This window comes from Dermacentor albipictus, chromosome 9 (genome assembly GCF_038994185.2).
Source record: "Dermacentor albipictus isolate Rhodes 1998 colony chromosome 9, USDA_Dalb.pri_finalv2, whole genome shotgun sequence".
NCBI lineage: Eukaryota > Metazoa > Arthropoda > Arachnida > Ixodida > Ixodidae > Dermacentor > Dermacentor albipictus.
Window position 1 is genome coordinate 39,960,302 of NC_091829.1, and position 18,270 is coordinate 39,978,571.

At 47.5% G+C, this 18,270-nt stretch overlaps 3 protein-coding genes across 7 annotated transcripts in view; 2 read left to right on the forward strand and 1 right to left on the reverse strand.

The window, feature by feature from the left end:
- Positions 1-18,270, reverse strand: part of LOC135916514 (alpha-crystallin A chain-like) — an 84,689-nt gene that overhangs the window by 55,685 nt on the left and 10,734 nt on the right. For 3 of the 5 annotated variants that reach the window (XM_065449912.1, XM_070525274.1, XM_070525273.1), the window contains exon 2: positions 13,380-14,142. The exons of the other annotated variants lie outside the window; for them this stretch is intronic. In XM_065449912.1, coding sequence (XP_065305984.1) covers positions 13,508-14,131 — 624 coding nt within the window. In that variant the 5' untranslated portion in view covers positions 14,132-14,142 and the 3' untranslated portion in view covers positions 13,380-13,507. Of the gene's footprint in view, positions 1-13,379; positions 14,143-18,270 lie in introns of those variants that run through there. 5 annotated transcript variants of the gene reach the window in all.
- LOC135916496 (heat shock protein 68-like) lies at positions 3,186-5,316 on the forward strand. The gene has a single exon (XM_065449883.2). The coding sequence runs from the start codon at positions 3,308-3,310 to the stop codon at positions 5,219-5,221; it is 1,914 nt and encodes a 637-aa protein (XP_065305955.1). The 5' UTR covers positions 3,186-3,307; the 3' UTR covers positions 5,222-5,316.
- Positions 15,246-17,587, forward strand: LOC135916510 (heat shock protein 68-like). Its single transcript, XM_065449901.2, has one exon. It carries the CDS (start codon positions 15,376-15,378, stop codon positions 17,287-17,289), a length of 1,914 nt encoding a protein of 637 aa, XP_065305973.1. The 5' UTR covers positions 15,246-15,375; the 3' UTR covers positions 17,290-17,587.

The following is an 18,270-nucleotide window of genomic DNA, read 5'->3' on the forward strand; positions in this document are numbered from 1 at the left end:
ATGACATGTCAGCTCATAACAGCTACAAGCTGCTTGTTATTTAAATCTTGTAAGAAAAAACAAAGAACATCGAGTCATGCTGTCATGACTGTGAGAATTCATGAATGGAAATTTCATTCTACTCGGTTTGTTCTATTTCTCAGAAAAAAAAAGAAGCAGCGTCACAGTTATCGGTACAAATGTGCACAGCTCATAGTGTAAATGTGTAAACGTAATGCCTGTATATAGCACATATCTGCAAATTCATCAGAGCAATTAAGTTTGTTTTTCTGTCTGCCTGCTAACGCGAGAAACAGGTAGGATTAAGAGCGATATTTAACGTCAAAGCGAAGTTCAAAAGGATTACCATTGGGCCAGACTTGAAGCATGTGAATATAAGAGAAATTAGGGCCAATTCATCAGTGTTAGGTTGTAAAGCCAAGTTGTGAGAACCTGTCTATGTACACTCTGGGCCTCATCTGACCCGTCGTGCTGAGCTTTTGGTAGTTCGTTTGGAACGGTTGATACTGCACGCTTTTGATTCCATCACTCTAGTCGCTGATGCGAAGATACTGCTCCAGGAGAGCAGGCCCAGTGATGTTATTTGGAAGGTAAAGCATTGTAATGTGCGAGAAAGTTATAATCCGACATGACTGACTCGGTACGAGCACCGCAGGCGCAAGAAAGCCTGTCCGACGCACTGCGCCTGTGCAAGGGTAATTATGTAACGCCAATGAGGAATTTACTGTTAAATATACTTATATACCGCTTGCGTCTAGACTAGAATAGCGCCACGTCACTAGAAGCACACGTAAAGGCATCTCCCTGAAAGCTATTTGGTCGCTGGACGCTGGTGGCACATAAAAGGAACGTGATGTAGGAAATTTGTCTTAACCTTGTCAGTTTGTGAAGCAGATTTAGAGCAAAATAGGGCATGTGAACAAACTGCCTGCAGCTGCTAGAATGCTCCTCCAAGAACAAAGTACACACGAATCACTTTGTAGCTACGGTGAAACTAAGGGCATCAAATTACCTGTTCTGGCAAACCAATTATGTAAACAAAGAACCTAGCTGATAAGCGCTTACTACAAGTTACGGATCCAAGTCGATGAGACAGTCACGGAACAGCGAACGGCATGAGCTATCGCTGCTTACTCCTGCTTCCAGCTGCATCGTGTCAGAACGCTAATTCTCTTACGCATTCACCCATGCATTCGACGAGACTTTCAACACTTTTAGCACAAGCTTCATGCAGACCTTGCGCACTTGCAGGTTCTCGACTACTATCCCATGTACCGCAAATCTGGGCATGTACGTGTAGGGCAGAACTCTCGCCACATTTCCAAAACGGTTTTACCACGCTGCCATGGATAGTCACGTTATAATAAAATCGTGCACATTACTATCATAATGGACCCAGTGTGTGTATATATATGTATATATATATAGATATTCAGATTCTGCAGTCACATATTTTTGCAGTTGAGGGCCTAGCTAGTAAGGCTTCCGAGTCAGTCCGCCAGAGAGAGCAACAACATTATTGAAATAAAGATTGTGCAATTGGTCCCATCTTCCAGGGGCCTGGCTATTGCGCCGCGCCTGCTCGAGGGTCGCCAGACAGCTTCCCGAGTACGGCTCAGCAGGCAGAAATAACAATGCCAGTACCCAATGCTTTCTGATAAAGTATATGTTTATTTTACATTGCAATATATGCCTGATGGTGAAGTTGCGAAATGTGGAGGTGAACGGAAAGACGTGATCCTAAAGATGACAACAATACAAAATGCAGGGATGTTCTCTTCACGACGCCTGCGCAGCTTCGGTGGTACCTTCTTCGGGTTTTTCCGTCTCCTTATCAGACTGGTCCGCCGCCGCGATCGGCTTCGACGACTCAACTACAATGGGAATCGTCCTCGGCTTCTTCGTGGGAGGTTCCGGTTTGGGCGCTTCGATGGCCAGCACGCCGGACGACAGCAGGGCGCAGGTGACCGTCTCGGCTTTCACTCCTTCGGGGAGGGTGAACCGCCGGGTGAACTGGCGCTTCACGTAGCTGGAACCGTCCTCGCTCTCTTCCTCGTGTTTCGCGCTCACCTCGATGCAGTCGTCGACCGCCTTGACGGAGATTTCCTCAGGCTTGTAGCCGCGAACGTTGCAGTTGAAAACGAACTTGGAGTCGTCTGGTGAATCGCTTCTCGCGTCTTCTTCAGCGAGGCTCTGAGCACGCTTCCGAGGGCTGCCGGGGTGCGCGGCGCCACGGAGACACAGGCAGCTGGAACTGCGATCCGAAGTCGTCTGCTTCGTTTTCTTGTCCGCCTGACGCACCGCGGGGCGCATCGCATCAGTTAGCTGGTCCAGAGCCTCGAGGGGAGAGAACAGGTCGTCCACATCGCTGAAGAGCGGGTACAGCATCAGGCGCACCATGCTGTAGTACTTTGCAGCGGCAACGTCGTAGAAATTCAGTAGATTCCAAGCAAGAAGAGGCGCAAGCAAAGCGAACGCAAGTTCACTACTCGATCGTACGTCAACTCGACTGTGATCGTACAACTCAATCTGACGGCGAGCAGACGACGCCGCGATTTATACGCGAGGTGGCGACGCAACGGAAAGAACGCGAAACTTCGAGAATGGCAGAGAGGAGGATTACTACGTAAGTTGTCACCGCCTCATTTACGGCCTCTCTCCCACCTCCAAACGATCGCGTAGGCTCTCGAATATTCTCGCATCGTCCCGATCATTTCGGCAAGCTGGGAATTCAAGTGCACATATGTAGGTTTGAACTGCTCGCCACAAAACACGCTGAAAATAAAACTTGCCATCCACGCACATTCTCGGCGGCATTAATGACCGAACCTCGAGGCAACTAGCCGTATTCAGATGTGCTTGTTATGTGCTTGTTAGGCTCCTGTCGTCTGCTACACGTTCTTGTATCGCGGATCATTCGTCCCAGTAAATATTCCCCGATTCCAATTTTCTACATGAAACTGCTAAAAACGTTCTGTCAGGTTCCGCTGAGCCGTTAAACCCATTCTCCTTTTCAAAATGGCAAACAACTGGTTATTTTTTTTTTTTTTTCGTAAGCAGTAGCAGACGACGCGAGAGCTTGCTCGAGGCTTCTACGTGCGGTCGGCCAATCGCAGAAAGGCTTGTATGACGTCACCACTGTGCTTTGCTTCCATTGGTTGAAGTGGCTCGCGAAGCTTCTGGGCGTTTCTAGAAAAGCGCGCCAACACTATAAATCGCGCGCCGAAGGTGCTCCCGCCAGACTTGTGACTTGAATCACGAGAGCAATAGTTCTGAAGCAGAACGCAACTGTCACAAAACACTCATCATGCCTAGCCGCATGCAATCAGACGTCCCAGCCATCGGCATCGACCTGGGCACCACGTATTCCTGCGTGGGCGTCTTCCAACACGGTCGCGTCGAGATCATCGCCAACGATCAGGGCAATCGCACGACGCCGAGCTACGTAGCCTTCACGGACACGGAGCGGTTGATCGGCGATGCAGCCAAGGCACAGGCGGCCATGAACCCCGAGAACACGGTGTTCGATGCCAAGAGGCTGATCGGGCGCCGCTACGACGACCCCAAGATCCAAGACGATATTCGGCACTGGCCCTTCAAGGTGGAGAACGACGGAGGCAAGCCGAAGATCAGCGTCGAGTTCAAAGGCGAGCGCAAGCGTTTCAACCCGGAGGAGATCAGCGCTATGGTTTTGACCAAGATGAAGGAGACTGCCGAGGCGTATCTGGGAAAAAAGGTGAGCGACGCCGTCATCACGGTGCCAGCTTACTTTAATGATTCCCAGAGGCAGGCCACGAAAGATGCTGGTGCTATCGCTGGTCTCAACGTGCTGCGTATCATCAACGAACCCACGGCAGCAGCGCTGGCCTATGGCCTCGATAAGAACTTGCGGGGCGAGAAGAACGTCCTCATCTTCGATCTGGGTGGCGGCACCTTCGACGTTTCCGTGCTGACCATCGATGAGGGCTCCATGTTCGAAGTGCGCTCTACGGCAGGTGACACGCACCTGGGAGGCGAAGATTTCGACAACCGGATGGTGGAGCACTTCGTGCAGGAATTCAAGCGGAAGCACCGCAAGGATCTCAGGGTGAACTCTCGAGCTCTTAGGAGACTGCGCACCGCCTGCGAGCGCGCCAAGAGGACGCTGTCAAGCTCTGCCGAAGCCAGCATCGAGATCGACGCGCTCTTCGAAGGCATCGACTTCTACAGCAAGATCACCCGCGCCAGGTTCGAGGAGCTCTGCATGGACCTTTTCCGCAGCACACTCGAACCCGTAGAGCGAGCGCTCCGCGACGCCAAGATGGACAAGTCGCAGATCCACGACGTCGTGCTTGTGGGTGGTTCTACTCGAATCCCCAAGGTGCAGAAGCTGCTCAAGGACTTCTTCAACGGCAAGGAACTCTCCATGGGCATCAACCCGGACGAAGCAGTGGCGTACGGTGCCGCGGTGCAGGCAGCCGTGCTGAGCGGCGACTCGAGTGACACCATCCGCGACGTGCTGCTGGTTGACGTGGCGCCGCTGTCATTGGGAATCGAGACGGCAGGCGGGGTCATGACCCGCATCGTGGAGCGCAACTCGCGCATTCCCTGCAAGACGTCCCAGACGTTCACCACGTATTCGGACAATCAACCTGCGGTCACCATCCAGGTTTACGAAGGTGAACGTGCCCTTACGAAAGACAACCATCTGTTGGGAACTTTCAACCTGAATGGCATTCCACCAGCACCTAGAGGAGTTCCGCAGATAGAAGTCACTTTCGACATGGACGCCAACGGCATCCTGCAGGTCTCAGCTCGAGACACGAGCACTGGCAAACAGGAGAGCATCCGCATCACCAACGACAAGGGTCGACTCTCCAAGGAGGATATCGAACGTATGCTTGCCGAGGCCGAAAAGTTCAAGCAGGAAGACGACGCTCAGCGCGAGAGGGTGGCTGCCAGGAACTCCCTAGAGTCTTACGTCTATGGCATCAAGCAGGCTGCTGAAGAAGCTGGGGACAAGCTATCATCCTCAGAGAAGGACTCTGTGCTATCCAGGTGTCGGGAAACCATCTCGTGGATTGACAGCAACAACCTGGCCGAGAAAGAAGAGTACGAGCATCGTCTTAAGGAACTTCAGCAGGCTTGCATGCCAATCATGAGTAAGCTGCACCAACCACAAGGACCAAAGCATGGGTCAACGCCGCACCACGCCGGGCCCACTGTGGAGGAAGTGGACTGAGCTAAATCTAGGCATGGAACTGTAAAATACTCATGTTGTCATCTATTTATTGCCATGAAACATACTGTAAATAGTCATTCATAATAAAGGGATGTTTTTTTTTTATTAAATTGTCTTGTGTGAACAGTCAGGTGGGGTGACAGTTTTGCTGAATGCGTGTTGTTGCCTCACCTGTGCAATGCTATATGAGAAAATGAATTCCTGCAATATGTAAACGGCAATGTTTTGCAGTGTAGGTTAATTCAAGGTAAATATGCAGCTTGAATTAGGAAGGAACAGCGCCAACTAAGACGATCACAAGAGGGGAGAACGACACAGGACAAGCAAGCATCCTAATTCAAGTATGCACCATCTAGCCCAAATGAATGTTCTCCTGAACTAAGTATGCAGCATTGACTGTTAGCAATAACCCAATAAGAAGTTACCCTACATACCAAAATATTGAAGAATTACTGTTAATAGTATACACAATATGTGAGATATAATGTGATCTTACGTACACTGAGTATAATTCGTATCTTCTAATAGGTAAGCACCAGTTAACTGTCTATAATTGTTTACATAACTTCTGCCAACTTGGCATGCTGGTGATTGTAGTGAAACTTTTAAGGCCTCAGCAAGGCTCAGCTTTTGCTGCCAGCAAGTTAAGCAAACCTAAGTAGTGGCAGGAAAGCCTGTTTCTGTGGCGCAGAGTGGTGAATGACCATGAGCAAAAATGGTAGATGAAGAAGCGAGTGCAGCAAACAAGCGGCAGGGTCGGATTCAGAGCAGCATCTATGAGGGGTGCCCTGTGTGGTGGAAAAATGTTACCTGAGCTTACAAGTTGCTTAGGATGATGATGAACGGAATTTCACATTTATCTTCATAGCATGTACGTAACTGCTTCATGAAAGCTTTGCTTCAAAAATCTGAACATGTGCAATAAATCCAGTGCTATTCACTGGATGCTTAGAAGTATTCAAGCTATTAGACTGGGAAAGCTTAGGAGTAAGAGTCAATAATAAATATCTTGGCAATCTTTGTTTTGCTGGAGAAATTAGAAGAATAGAGGAATAAAAATGAGTTGCAGTATATACGGACTGGAAGCTGAACACTGTCATTGAAAAGTGTACAATCATTGCGTTCTACCGGTTCTAATGTATCAGGCAGAAACTTGGAGGTTAATGAGGAAGCTCAAAAACAAGTTAATTGCGTAATTAGCGATGGAATAACAAATCTTAGGCATAATGTTAAGAGACAGGAAGAAAACAGTGTTGCTCACAAAGCAAACAGGGATAGCGAATATTCTGGTTGACATTAAGAGCAAAAAATGGAGTTGCAGAGGCCATGTAATGCATAGGGCGAGTAAACGGTGGACTATTACAGTTGCAGGATGGGTGCCAAGGGAGGTGGGGTGGTAAAATTATGAAATTTTCCGGTACAAGCTGGAATGAACTAGCACAAGACGGGTAGTTGGAGATTGCGGGGTGACACCGTCGTCCTGCACTGGGCATAAAGATATGTTGATGATGATGATTAAGCTGCACAACTTTTCAAAAGCCATTTTTTTCAATGATCAGCTTAATTTTCCGCACGACAGCATAAGGACGATGTGCATTCATAAAGACCGGCTCTTCTGGATTACCGCAGTCTTATGAAGTGGCTAGAAAGACCTTTCCAATTTTGAGTGAACCTTGTGGCCATGTTCGACTGCTCATTTGAAGCACTCGCGCAGGGTCACTAAGGTCATGGAAGACAAGTTTAAAGCTCTTTTATACAAATAAACGGGTTGAATCGTGGCAATGAGGTCTCATTATGGCTATCAGAACCCACTTGCACTAAAGAGTAACTGATGCAGGCATGTACACAGGGGGGGCCATGGGGGAAGCCTCCCCCCCTGAAATTAAGCAGCATATCCCCCCCCCCTTTCTGCCCTCTCCACCAGTCCTCACACACATTCCTTAGTTGTTTGTAATTGATTGCTCGACAGAGAATGTTATTGAAGTGATACTCAACCAAGCTAATCATTTAACTGTTTTAACATATTAATTCAGCTGTCCAATTCCTGCTTTTCATTCCTCATTGTACAGGCCTGCAAGCACTGAATCGCCAAAGGAAACCAAAGGAAAGAATGCTTGCTCACATTATGGTAAAAGAAAAGTGTCTGCGCCTCTATTTCAGTAAGCGGACAACGCAGCGATTGGTAGGAGTGATTAAGCTAAGCAGGGGCTAGGCAATGAGAGTGCACACATTTGTTCTTGCGCAACCAACTTCGAAATATTGAGTTTTAATGAACAGGCAATGTTGCAATTACCCACCGTCATGGCTTTCATGAACATAAAGTGTGCTTATCATGCTGCAATAAAACATGTGGTCAACATTCAGGGCATCACTCATTTAGCTTTAAAGTTTTGTTAGATAGGAAGTACAGCAAACAGCATAAAACAAAAAATATAATTAAATAATGGGATTAGGATCGCTAAGGTATAATACTAAATCAGTTTAGACTGACAAAGCATTTTTTCGGAACGAGATTTTCGTTAATATTGTTGTTAATATTTGTTGGCAATTATTAGAAGATAAAATGAAAGTCGAAGTGCTGTTGTTTTTTTTTCATTTCACTTTGAAATCTCAACGCCGGTAAATCAGTGTGGTGTAACGTATTTCAACATATTTTCTCATATTTGCGCCAATGTGGCTCAGCAGAAGCTCTTGAAGTTTGCCAGGTTCAGTCTTTGGCTCCCTTTAGAGTATGATGTAGTTTACCTTTACAAATAAAAAGATTAACCGGGTCCGAGCGTGTACCCCCGATATATATGATGTCACAGCGAGCTGGTGCATGAACTTCAAGGAAGTGTCGTCACCGGTATTTGAATCTTTCCTGTGCTATGAAACCCACGTTACGTAACAGTGGCTTTTTTGATACAGTAGAAAGGTGCTTTACTAATGCAGCTGAAGTGACCTTTCTCCTCAGTGTTCCTTTACAAAACCGGAGCAACACACACACTAGAAGAGATGCTGTAGCGAGGGTGCTCGGGATGAACTTCGACTACATGTGGTTCTGTACCGTGCATCTACATCTACATACACAAAGGTTCTTGCACTCTGCCCGGAATGCGGCTGCAGCAGCTGGGAAATTAGCTTGCGACCTGTAATTCAGCAGCAGAACTGAGCCACTGTGATGTACACACAGCATGAAATTAATGTACTGTATACACAAACAGATCTTATGCTCTCGCAAGTGATGGTTCAGTTCATGGCGTATGTGCAGCGAGTGAGTGAAATTGTAATGAATAAGACAATGAGCAAGATGTGGTCAACTCTACACACTCTTGCATAGAACTTTGCAAGTTTTGTTCTATGGCCAGTTCTGGGAAGGTAATCTTTGACTGGCTTAAAATCCTAGGGAGATTTGTGGCAAGTTTACCTTCCTGACATGCATAAAGTGCTTTTGACACTTTTGTTAGAATATCTACTTGGAAAAGAATGCTTGATTTCGCTCAAGATAACCAGATGCCTTCCTTGAACATGCTTGCTGTACAATGATCGGTTAAAGCCCATGGAAGTGTATGTGTGGAAAGGAGTGGTACGCCACCCTGCCCCATACCACTGTTAGTTTTATGTCACGTATTGCTCGAGTGCGCTGACCAGATTGTCACTGCAGTGAGAAATCAGCTTGGACATTATGTCACACAAATTGAACACAAATAGAAGTTATCAACAATATCCGTTGTCTGTACAGAGGTAAAATACACAGCCTGTACATAGCTCAAGGCGCACAACTGGCTCTGCAGCAAGTTGACGCTGTAGGGCCTGAGAAACTATGTGAAATCTTGCAGTGAACACCTACACTCATACCGAATAATTTTCTGTGAATAACCCTTCAATTCTGAATGTATTTCCATAAGAACCCGCTAAAAAATTTCTTTAAAGCACGAGATTTTTACTCTTATTTCAAAGATACAATGTGTACATAGTTTCCATTAGCTGCATTCACCTGCAACAACAACAACAAAAAAAATTTCTTTCTGCAACTGCAACTTATTCTACAAAAAAAAGAGAAGAAGAGGCCTTCATTCACTACACATGCTAGCTTCACTGTCAGTGTGTATAACACAATGAAATGAACGTATGGAACCCAATAAAGCCACATAATTGCACCTGAATTCAAGTGCGCAATTTCAAGAGGGTTGATGAGTGGCTTGTTTTTGATAAGCAAAGGGAAGGGTCAGCATGTTGTACGACTTGCCTTCAGCGATACTGACACAGATCTAGTATACAAGTACAGTTCATGATTTATAGATAAAGGGTAACTCTAGCTCTACGAATAGTTATTCATATTTAACTTGCTTGCAAATGTGCTGATCGAGCAACTGCAACCAACTGCTACAAAACGATATGAAGCCTAGAGACGATAAAGCTAAGGGAAGCATAGGATAAATTAAATGTGATTTTTCATAATATATAGAATTAATAAGCAAAAGGGAAATAAAGGTCGGCTAAGAGACAACTTGCCGCAGGTAGGAGCCTCACTCTCATTGTCTGCATTACGAGTGGGATGCTTTACCATTTGGGTACTGCGCAGGCTATAATGAAATCAACTTTCTTGGGTATTTCTGCATAAAAAAAATTAGCCCTGGAAGTGTGATCAGTAGCATTCACGGCTATGCCAGTAGAAGGGAACCATCCTTAGAACTACGGGAATTACATGTGTAAATTTAGGTGCAGGCAGCTGGCCAATAACCCTCGCATGTTACCTGAGTGCAACAAGGCTGCCAGAGTCAAAAATGCAGTGAACGAGAAGAAGAGGAGCTGGGGCACTCAATTTTTATTTGTCACAACCATGAAAAGTGAACAGACGATGCAGACTTTGTCTGTTTCCTTCACATGGTTGTGACTAAGATCAACATCCTTAGTTCCCTTTCTTCTCTTCGGCTGCTCCAACGACTCACCAGGGCAGAGGTTACTAGGTCCTTTGTTAGATGTGGTCATACGCTGCTCATCTCATGGGAAAAATCCTTTTTTTATTGTTATTTGTGAGCCAGTTTCCGAAGGCGACCTACTCACACCAGTGTAATGGAGGCAAAACATGATGAATGGGTGCACCATAGGTGAACAAGCAATCCTGTAGACAGTGATGAAGCACACAAGTTCACGCACATCTGCAAGTCCGCACTCAACTGTACAACTTCAAATGAGTTAACGAGCATGGTTTGTTTTTAGTAAGTTAAGCCAATCCATCAGTCCCACTTACAGTCGGTGTCAGTGAACAAGGCATGCACTGGTCTGCAAGTTAGAGGTGTCAGCTTCACTCGTGGATATAACTTGACAAGGAACAGGTACAAAGTACTTTTGTTTTTACACGATTGCGCTCCAAGCCTGCACTCAACTGTACAACTTCAAATGAGTTTGTGAGCATGGCTTGTTTTTAGTAAGTTAAGCCAACCCAACAGTATCACTTACAGGCGGTGTCAGTGAACAGGCATGCACTGGTCCGCATGTTGTGTTAGCTTCACTCGTGGATATAACTTGACAAGGAACAGGTACAAAGTACTTTTGTTTTTACCCGATTGCTATGATGGACGCATTTGGTAAGCAATTTTGCATTCCATCACTGACAACAAAATTATCTGTGTGTCATGACATTGCAATGCAGCAGTGCTTCCTTTTTATGCCCACTGAAAGTGGCTCATTACCATCCTAGTACAGTGGCAGTACCCGCAGTGCCATCATCAATTTGTACATAGTCTGAATGTTGTGAAAGCCCTCTGTGCAAAATATGACATTGGGTGGGTCCTCAGAATAAGGTGTAGTAGTTTTAGAGAGGTCTGTGCTTGACGAGTGTGTCTTTAGTACAATTTATTTCACTAAACTCAGTAGCACCTTAGTGCTGTACATATCATCAAACCTTGAAAATGCTAGTATCAAAAAAAAGGAAGAACTCCAAGTTTCATACAAGAATGACTTTGACATGGCTTAGAACACACACCACACTGATCGTGAACTAATTGTTTATTTGCTGACACATATTTGTACACACACGTGTTATCATAGCAACACGACTGTTAAAGTCGTTTGCTATTATCAACCAGTCTTTTACAGTAAGAAAAATTAGTTGCTTGATCACCATGTACGTGGACTAGGAGTCCATTTTTCTAGTTTGTCTATATTTTATAGATAAAAGTCTCGTTCACTTGCCTAAATACTTAGAGACAGTCTTAACATGACAAGGCATTTCCTTGTCTTCAATTTTCATTCTGAATTACCGTGTCACTGACATGTATTTAATCTAGCTGCACTATATACACTTTTCATCAGTGACGACAGAGCGGTACAGGTCACACAAAGTTTGAATTTTCTCAAAAAGCGGTGGAAACAATAGCACTATACACCTGACATATGGCGTCACCTGGATTGAGCTTAATGTTACGCAAGAATATATTACCTTACCATTTCCGGTTTAATTTTAGCAAGAATGAAAGCTAGCCGTTGTCCAAGAGGGTGGCAGACCAGCTGCATGTGCCTCAAAACTGCACATGACATGTCAGCTCATAACAGCTACAAGCTGCTTGTTATTCAAATCTTGTCAGAAAAAACAAAGAACATCGAGTCATGCTGTCATGACTGTGAGAATTCATGAATGGAAATTTAATTCTACTAGGTTTGTTCTATTTCTCAGAAAAAAAAGAAGCAGCGTCACAGTTATCGGTACAAATATGCACAGCTCATAGTGTAAATGGGTAAACGTAATGCCTGTATATAGCACATATCTGCAAATTCATCAGAGCGATTAAGTTTGTTTTTCTGTCTGCCCGCTAACGCGAGAAACAGGTAGGATTAAGAGCGATATTTAACGTCAAAGGGAAGTTCAAAAGGATTACCATTGGGCCACACTTGAAACATATGAATATAAGGGCAATTCATCAGCGTTAGGTTGCAAAGCCAAGTTGTGAGAACCTGTCTATGCACACTCTGGGCCTTATCTGACCCGTCGTGCTGAGGTTTTGATAGTTCGTATGGAATGGTTGATATTGCACGCTTTCGATTCCATCACTCTCGCCGCTGATGCAAAGATACTGCTCCAGGAGAGCAGGCCCAGTGATGTTATTTGGAAATTAGAGTGCCGTAATGCGCGAGAAAGGTATAATCCAGCATGACTGACTCGGCACAAGCACCGCAGGCGCGAGAAAGCCTGTCCGCCTACTGCGCCTGTGCAAGGGTAATTATGTAACACCAACGAGGAATTTACCGTTAGATATACTTATATATCGCTTGCGTCTAGACTAGAATAGCGCCACGTCGCGAGACGCGCACGTAAAGGCATCTCCCAGAAAGCTATTTGGTCACTGGTGGCACATTAAAGGAACGTGAAGTAGGAAATTTGTCTTAACCTTGTCGGTTTGTGAAGTATACTTAGAGTAAAATAGGGCACGCAAAGATACTGCTTGCAACTGCTAGAATGCTCTTCCAAGAAAAAAGTACACACAAATCACTTTGTAGCTACGGTGAAGCTAAGGACATCAAATTACCTGTTCTTGCAATAACCAATTATGTAAACAAAGAACCTAGCTGGTAAGCGCTTACTACAAGTTACGGATCAAGGTCCATGAGACAGTCCTAGCACAGCGAACGGCATGAGCTATCGCTGCTTCCTCCTGCCTCCAGCTACATCTTGGCAGAATGCGAATTCTCTTGCGCATTCGCCCATGCGTTCGACGAGACTTTCAATGCTTTTAACACAAGCTTCGTGCAGACCTTGCGCACTTGCAGGTTCTTGATCATATCCCATGTACCGCAGATGTGGGCATGTGTAGGGCAGAACTCTCGCCACATTTCCCTACCGGTTTTACTGTGCTGCCATGGATAGTCACGGTATAATAAAATCGTGCACATTACTGTCGTAATGGACCCTGTGTGTGTGTGTGTGTGTATATATATGTTCAGATTCTGCAGTCATATATTTGCAGTTGAGGGCCTAGCTAGTAAGGCTTCGGAGTCAGTCCACCAGAGAGAGAAACAACTTTACTGAAATAAAGATTGTGCAATTGGTCCCATCTTCCAGGGGCCTGGCTATTGCGGCGTGCCGAGCCAGGTCAAGGGTCGCCAGATGGCTTCCCGCGTATGGCTCAGCAGCAACTTTACAGTTTGGGGCAGAAATAAAAATACGCCAGTACCTCGCTTTCGGATAAAATGTATGTTTATTTTACTTTGCAATATATGCCTGATGGTGAAGTTGCGGTATGTGGAGGCGAACGGTAAGACATGATCCTAAAGATGACAACAATACAAAATGCAGGATTGTTCTTTTCACGACGCCTGCGCAGCTTCAGAGGATCCTTCTTCGGGTTTTTCCGTCTCCTTACTAGTCTGGTCCGCCGCCGCAGCGATCGGCTTCGACGACTCAACTACGATGGGAATCGTCCTCGGCTTCTTCCTGGGAGGCTCCGGCTTGGGCGCCTCGATGGCCAGCACGCCGGACGACAACAGGGCGCAGGTGACCGTCTCGGCTTTCACTCCTTCGGGAAGGGTGAACCGCCGGGTGAACTCGCGCTTCACGTAGCTGGAACCGTCCTCGCTCTCTTCCTCGTGCTTCGCCCTCACCTGGATGCAGTCGTCGACCGCCTTGACGGAGATTTCCTCAGGCTTGTAGCCGCGAACGTTGCAGTTCAAAACGAACTTGGAGTCGTCCGGTGAATCGCTTCTCGAGTCTTCTTCACCGAGGCTCTGCGCACGCTTCCGAGGACTTCCGGGGTGCGCGGCGCCACGGAGACACAGGCAGCTGGAACTGCGATCCGAAGTCGTCTGCTTCGTTTTCTTGTCGGCCTGACGCACCGCGGGCCGCATTGCGTCAGTTATCTGGTCCAGAGCCTTCAGGGGGGAGAACAGGTCGTCCACATCGCTGAAGAGCGGGTACAGCATCAGGCGCACCATGATGTAGTGCTCTGCAGCGGCAACGTCGTATAAATTCAGTAGATTCCAAGCAAGAACAGGCACAAGCAAAGCGAACGAAAGTTCAGAGCTCGACCGTACGTCAACTCGATTGTGATCGTACAACTCAATCTGAATGCGAGCAGACGACGCCGCGATTTATAGGCGAGGTGGCGACGCAACGGAAAGAACTTGAAACGTCGAGAATAGCAGAGAGGAGGATAAGTACGTCACATGTCGTCACCACCTCACTTACGGCCTCTCTCCCACCTCTAAACGATCGCGTAGACTCTCGAATATTCTCGCACCATCCCGATCATTTCGGCGAGATTAATTCAAGTGTACTACATACGCAGTTTTGAACTGCTTGCCACAAAACACGCTGAAAATAAAGCTTGTCATCCACGCACATTCTCGGCAACATTAATGACCGAACCTCGAGGCAACTAGCCGTATTCAGATGTGTTTGTTATTCGCCTCGTTGACTCCTGTCGTCTGCTAAACGTTCTTGTATCACGGATCATTCGTCTCAATAAATATTAGTTAATGCCAATGTTGTACATGAAACAGTTAAAATAGTTCTGTGAGATTCTACTAAGCCCTTAAACCCGTTTTCTTCTACAAAATGGAAAATAACTGCTTTTTCTTTGTTTGTAAGCAGCAGCAGACGACACGAGAGCTTTCTCGCGGCTTCTACGTCCTGTCGACCAATCGCAGAACGGCTGATATGACGTCACGGCGGGTGTGCGTGTATTCGCACGGAGGACTCCGTGGTGTATTCGCGTCGGTGCCTAGGCTCCTGTCGTCTGCTACACGTTCTTGTATCGCGGATCATTCGTCTCAGTAAATATTTCCTGATTCCAAGTTTGCACATGAAACAGCTAATAAAGTTCTGTCAGGGTCTACTGAGCAGTTACACTCGTTCTCTTTTTCAAGATGGCAAATAACTGCTTTTTCCTCTCTGTCTCTGTCTCTCTTACTTTTTTTTTTTTGTAAGCAGCAGCAGACGACGCGAGAGCTTTCTCGAGGCTTCTACGTGCGGTCGACCAATCGCAAAACGGCTGGTATGACGTCACCACTGCACTTTGCTCCCATTGGTTGAAGTAGCTCGCGAAGCTTCTGGGCGTTTCTAGAAAAGCGCGCCAACAGTATAAATCGCGCGCCGACGGTGCTCCCACCAGACTTGTGACTTGAATCACGAGAGCAATAGTTCTGAAGCAGAACGCAACTGTCACAAAACACTCATCATGCCTAGCCGCATGCAATCAGACGTCCCAGCCATCGGCATCGATCTGGGCACCACGTACTCCTGCGTGGGCGTATTCGAACACGGTCGCGTCGAGATCATCGCCAACGATCAGGGCAATCGCACGACGCCGAGTTACGTAGCCTTCACGGACACGGAGCGGTTGATCGGCGATGCAGCCAAGGCACAGGCGGCCATGAACCCCGAGAACACGGTGTTCGATGCCAAGAGGCTGATCGGGCGCCGCTACGACGACCCCAAGATCCAAGACGATATTCGGCACTGGCCCTTCAAGGTGGAAAACGACGGAGGCAAGCCGAAGATCAGCGTCGAGTTCAAAGGCGAGCGCAAGCGTTTCAACCCGGAGGAGATCAGCGCTATGGTTTTGACCAAGATGAAGGAGACTGCCGAGGCGTATCTGGGAAAAAAGGTGAGCGACGCCGTCATCACGGTGCCAGCTTACTTCAATGATTCCCAGAGACAGGCCACGAAAGATGCTGGCGCCATCGCTGGTCTCAACGTGCTGCGTATCATCAACGAACCCACGGCAGCGGCACTGGCCTATGGCCTCGATAAGAACTTGCGTGGCGAGAAGAACGTCCTCATCTTCGATCTGGGTGGCGGCACCTTCGACGTTTCCGTGCTGACCATCGACGAGGGCTCCATGTTCGAAGTGCGCTCCACGGCAGGTGACACGCACCTGGGAGGCGAAGATTTCGACAACCGGATGGTGGAGCACTTCGTGCAGGAATTCAAGCGGAAGCACCGCAAGGATCTCAGTGTGAACTCTCGAGCTCTCAGGAGACTGCGCACCGCCTGCGAGCGCGCCAAGAGGACGCTGTCAAGCTCTGCCGAAGCGAGCATCGAGATTGACGCGCTCTTTGAAGGCATCGACTTCTACAGCAAGATCACCCGCGCCAGGTTCGAGGAGCTTTGCATGGACCTTTTCCGCAGCACACTCGAACCCGTGGAGCGAGCCCTTCGCGACGCTAAAATGGACAAGTCGCAGATCCACGACGTCGTGCTCGTGGGCGGTTCCACTCGAATCCCCAAGGTTCAGAAGCTGCTCAAGGACTTCTTCAACGGCAAGGAACTCTCCATGGGCATCAACCCGGACGAAGCAGTGGCATATGGTGCCGCGGTGCAGGCAGCCGTGCTGAGCGGCGACTCGAGTGACACCATCCGCGACGTGCTGCTGGTTGACGTGGCGCCGCTGTCGTTGGGAATCGAGACGGCAGGCGGGGTCATGACCCGCATCGTGGAGCGGAACTCCCGCATACCGTGCAAGACGTCCCAGACGTTCACCACGTATTCGGACAACCAACCTGCGGTCACCATACAGGTTTACGAAGGTGAACGTGCTCTTACTAAAGACAACCATCTGTTGGGAACTTTCAACCTGAATGGCATTCCACCAGCACCTAGAGGAGTTCCGCAGATAGAAGTCACTTTCGACATGGACGCCAACGGCATCCTGCAGGTCTCAGCTCGAGACACGAGCACTGGCAAACAGGAGAGCATCCGCATCACCAACGACAAGGGTCGACTCTCCAAGGAGGATATCGAACGTATGCTTGCCGAGGCCGAAAAGTTCAAGCAGGAAGACGACGCTCAGCGCGAGAGGGTGGCTGCAAGGAACTCCCTAGAGTCTTACGTCTATGGCATCAAGCAGGCTGCCGAAGAATCCGGTGACAAGCTGTCATCCTCAGAGAAGGACTCTGTGCTGTCCAGGTGTCGTGAAACTATCTCGTGGATCGACAGCAACAACCTGGCCGAGAAAGAAGAGTACGAGCATCGTCTTAAGGAACTTCAGCAGGCTTGCATGCCCATCATGAGCAAACTGCACCAACCGCAAGGACCGAAGCACGGGTCAGCACCTCACCACACGGGGCCCACTGTGGAGGAAGTGGACTAAGTCATGGACAGCACCTATAGCTAGTTAATATGTAAATAACCTGTGAATACCTAGTCATCAGTTCCTTTTCATGAGGTGTTTGAGTGAACAGCATTTTCTGTGATAACACCATGTGATGCTTTTATAGTGACCAAAACTTGGCATTGTACATAAAATCTTGTACCTTTATTGTGGTGTTCGAGTAAACAACATTTTCTGTGACAAAATCATGTGATACCTTTATAATGAACACCTCTTGCCATTGTATATAAAATCTTGTACCTTTCTTGTGGTGTTTCAATAAACGGCATTTTGTTCGCATGATTATTTTTGCTTTCATTCGGAAGGTTGAAGCCTTGCCCTTCAGTTTCCACATTGTTGGGCTTACTTGGCTAATCGTGCGGTTATGGTCTAAAAAATATTTCGCTTAGTATATTATAGGCGCGCTGTATCAGCTACTAAAATGTTCAAGGGTGCACGGCATAGGTAAGTATTAACATCATCTTACAGCTATTAAAAATCACCATGATACAACTCTTGAAGTATTAACACGGCAGGTGGGCATATTATTTGCCATTCTATTCATATGGTGAAACAGTGACGGTTTTGCAATAGCTGGATGTACAGGCTCGTCCACTCTTAGGGTGAACACGGCTCACCGTGGCCGCGCTCCGCGGGGCGCCAGTGCGTCCGGCGCGGCGGCGCATCGAAGCGAAGCGGCGCAGGCGCACACGGACCCAGGGGAGGTGCTTCGCGTCGTCTGCTACAGCGCTGGAGCGCGCCGCATCTTGCTTTGCTGTACACTTCGCTAGACCCAGGTGACTGAGTGCCCGAGGCGGCATTGCAGGAAGTCGCACTTCACTAACTTTAGCATTTTCCAGCTGGTTCCGTCTACAGCTTGTGAACAGCCTGCTTAATCAATATACATAAACAGAAGCAAGCTTCTCAACACATAAGTCACTTAGCATGCTTTTCATATGTGATGAGGGTAAAAACAGTCAT

Bases quoted from the DNA above. Each gene is read 5' to 3' on its own strand.
- LOC135916496 (XM_065449883.2), top strand. From the start codon at position 3,308: ATGCCTAGCCGCATGCAATCAGACGTCCCAGCCATCGGCATCGACCTG.
- LOC135916510 (XM_065449901.2), top strand. From the start codon at position 15,376: ATGCCTAGCCGCATGCAATCAGACGTCCCAGCCATCGGCATCGATCTG.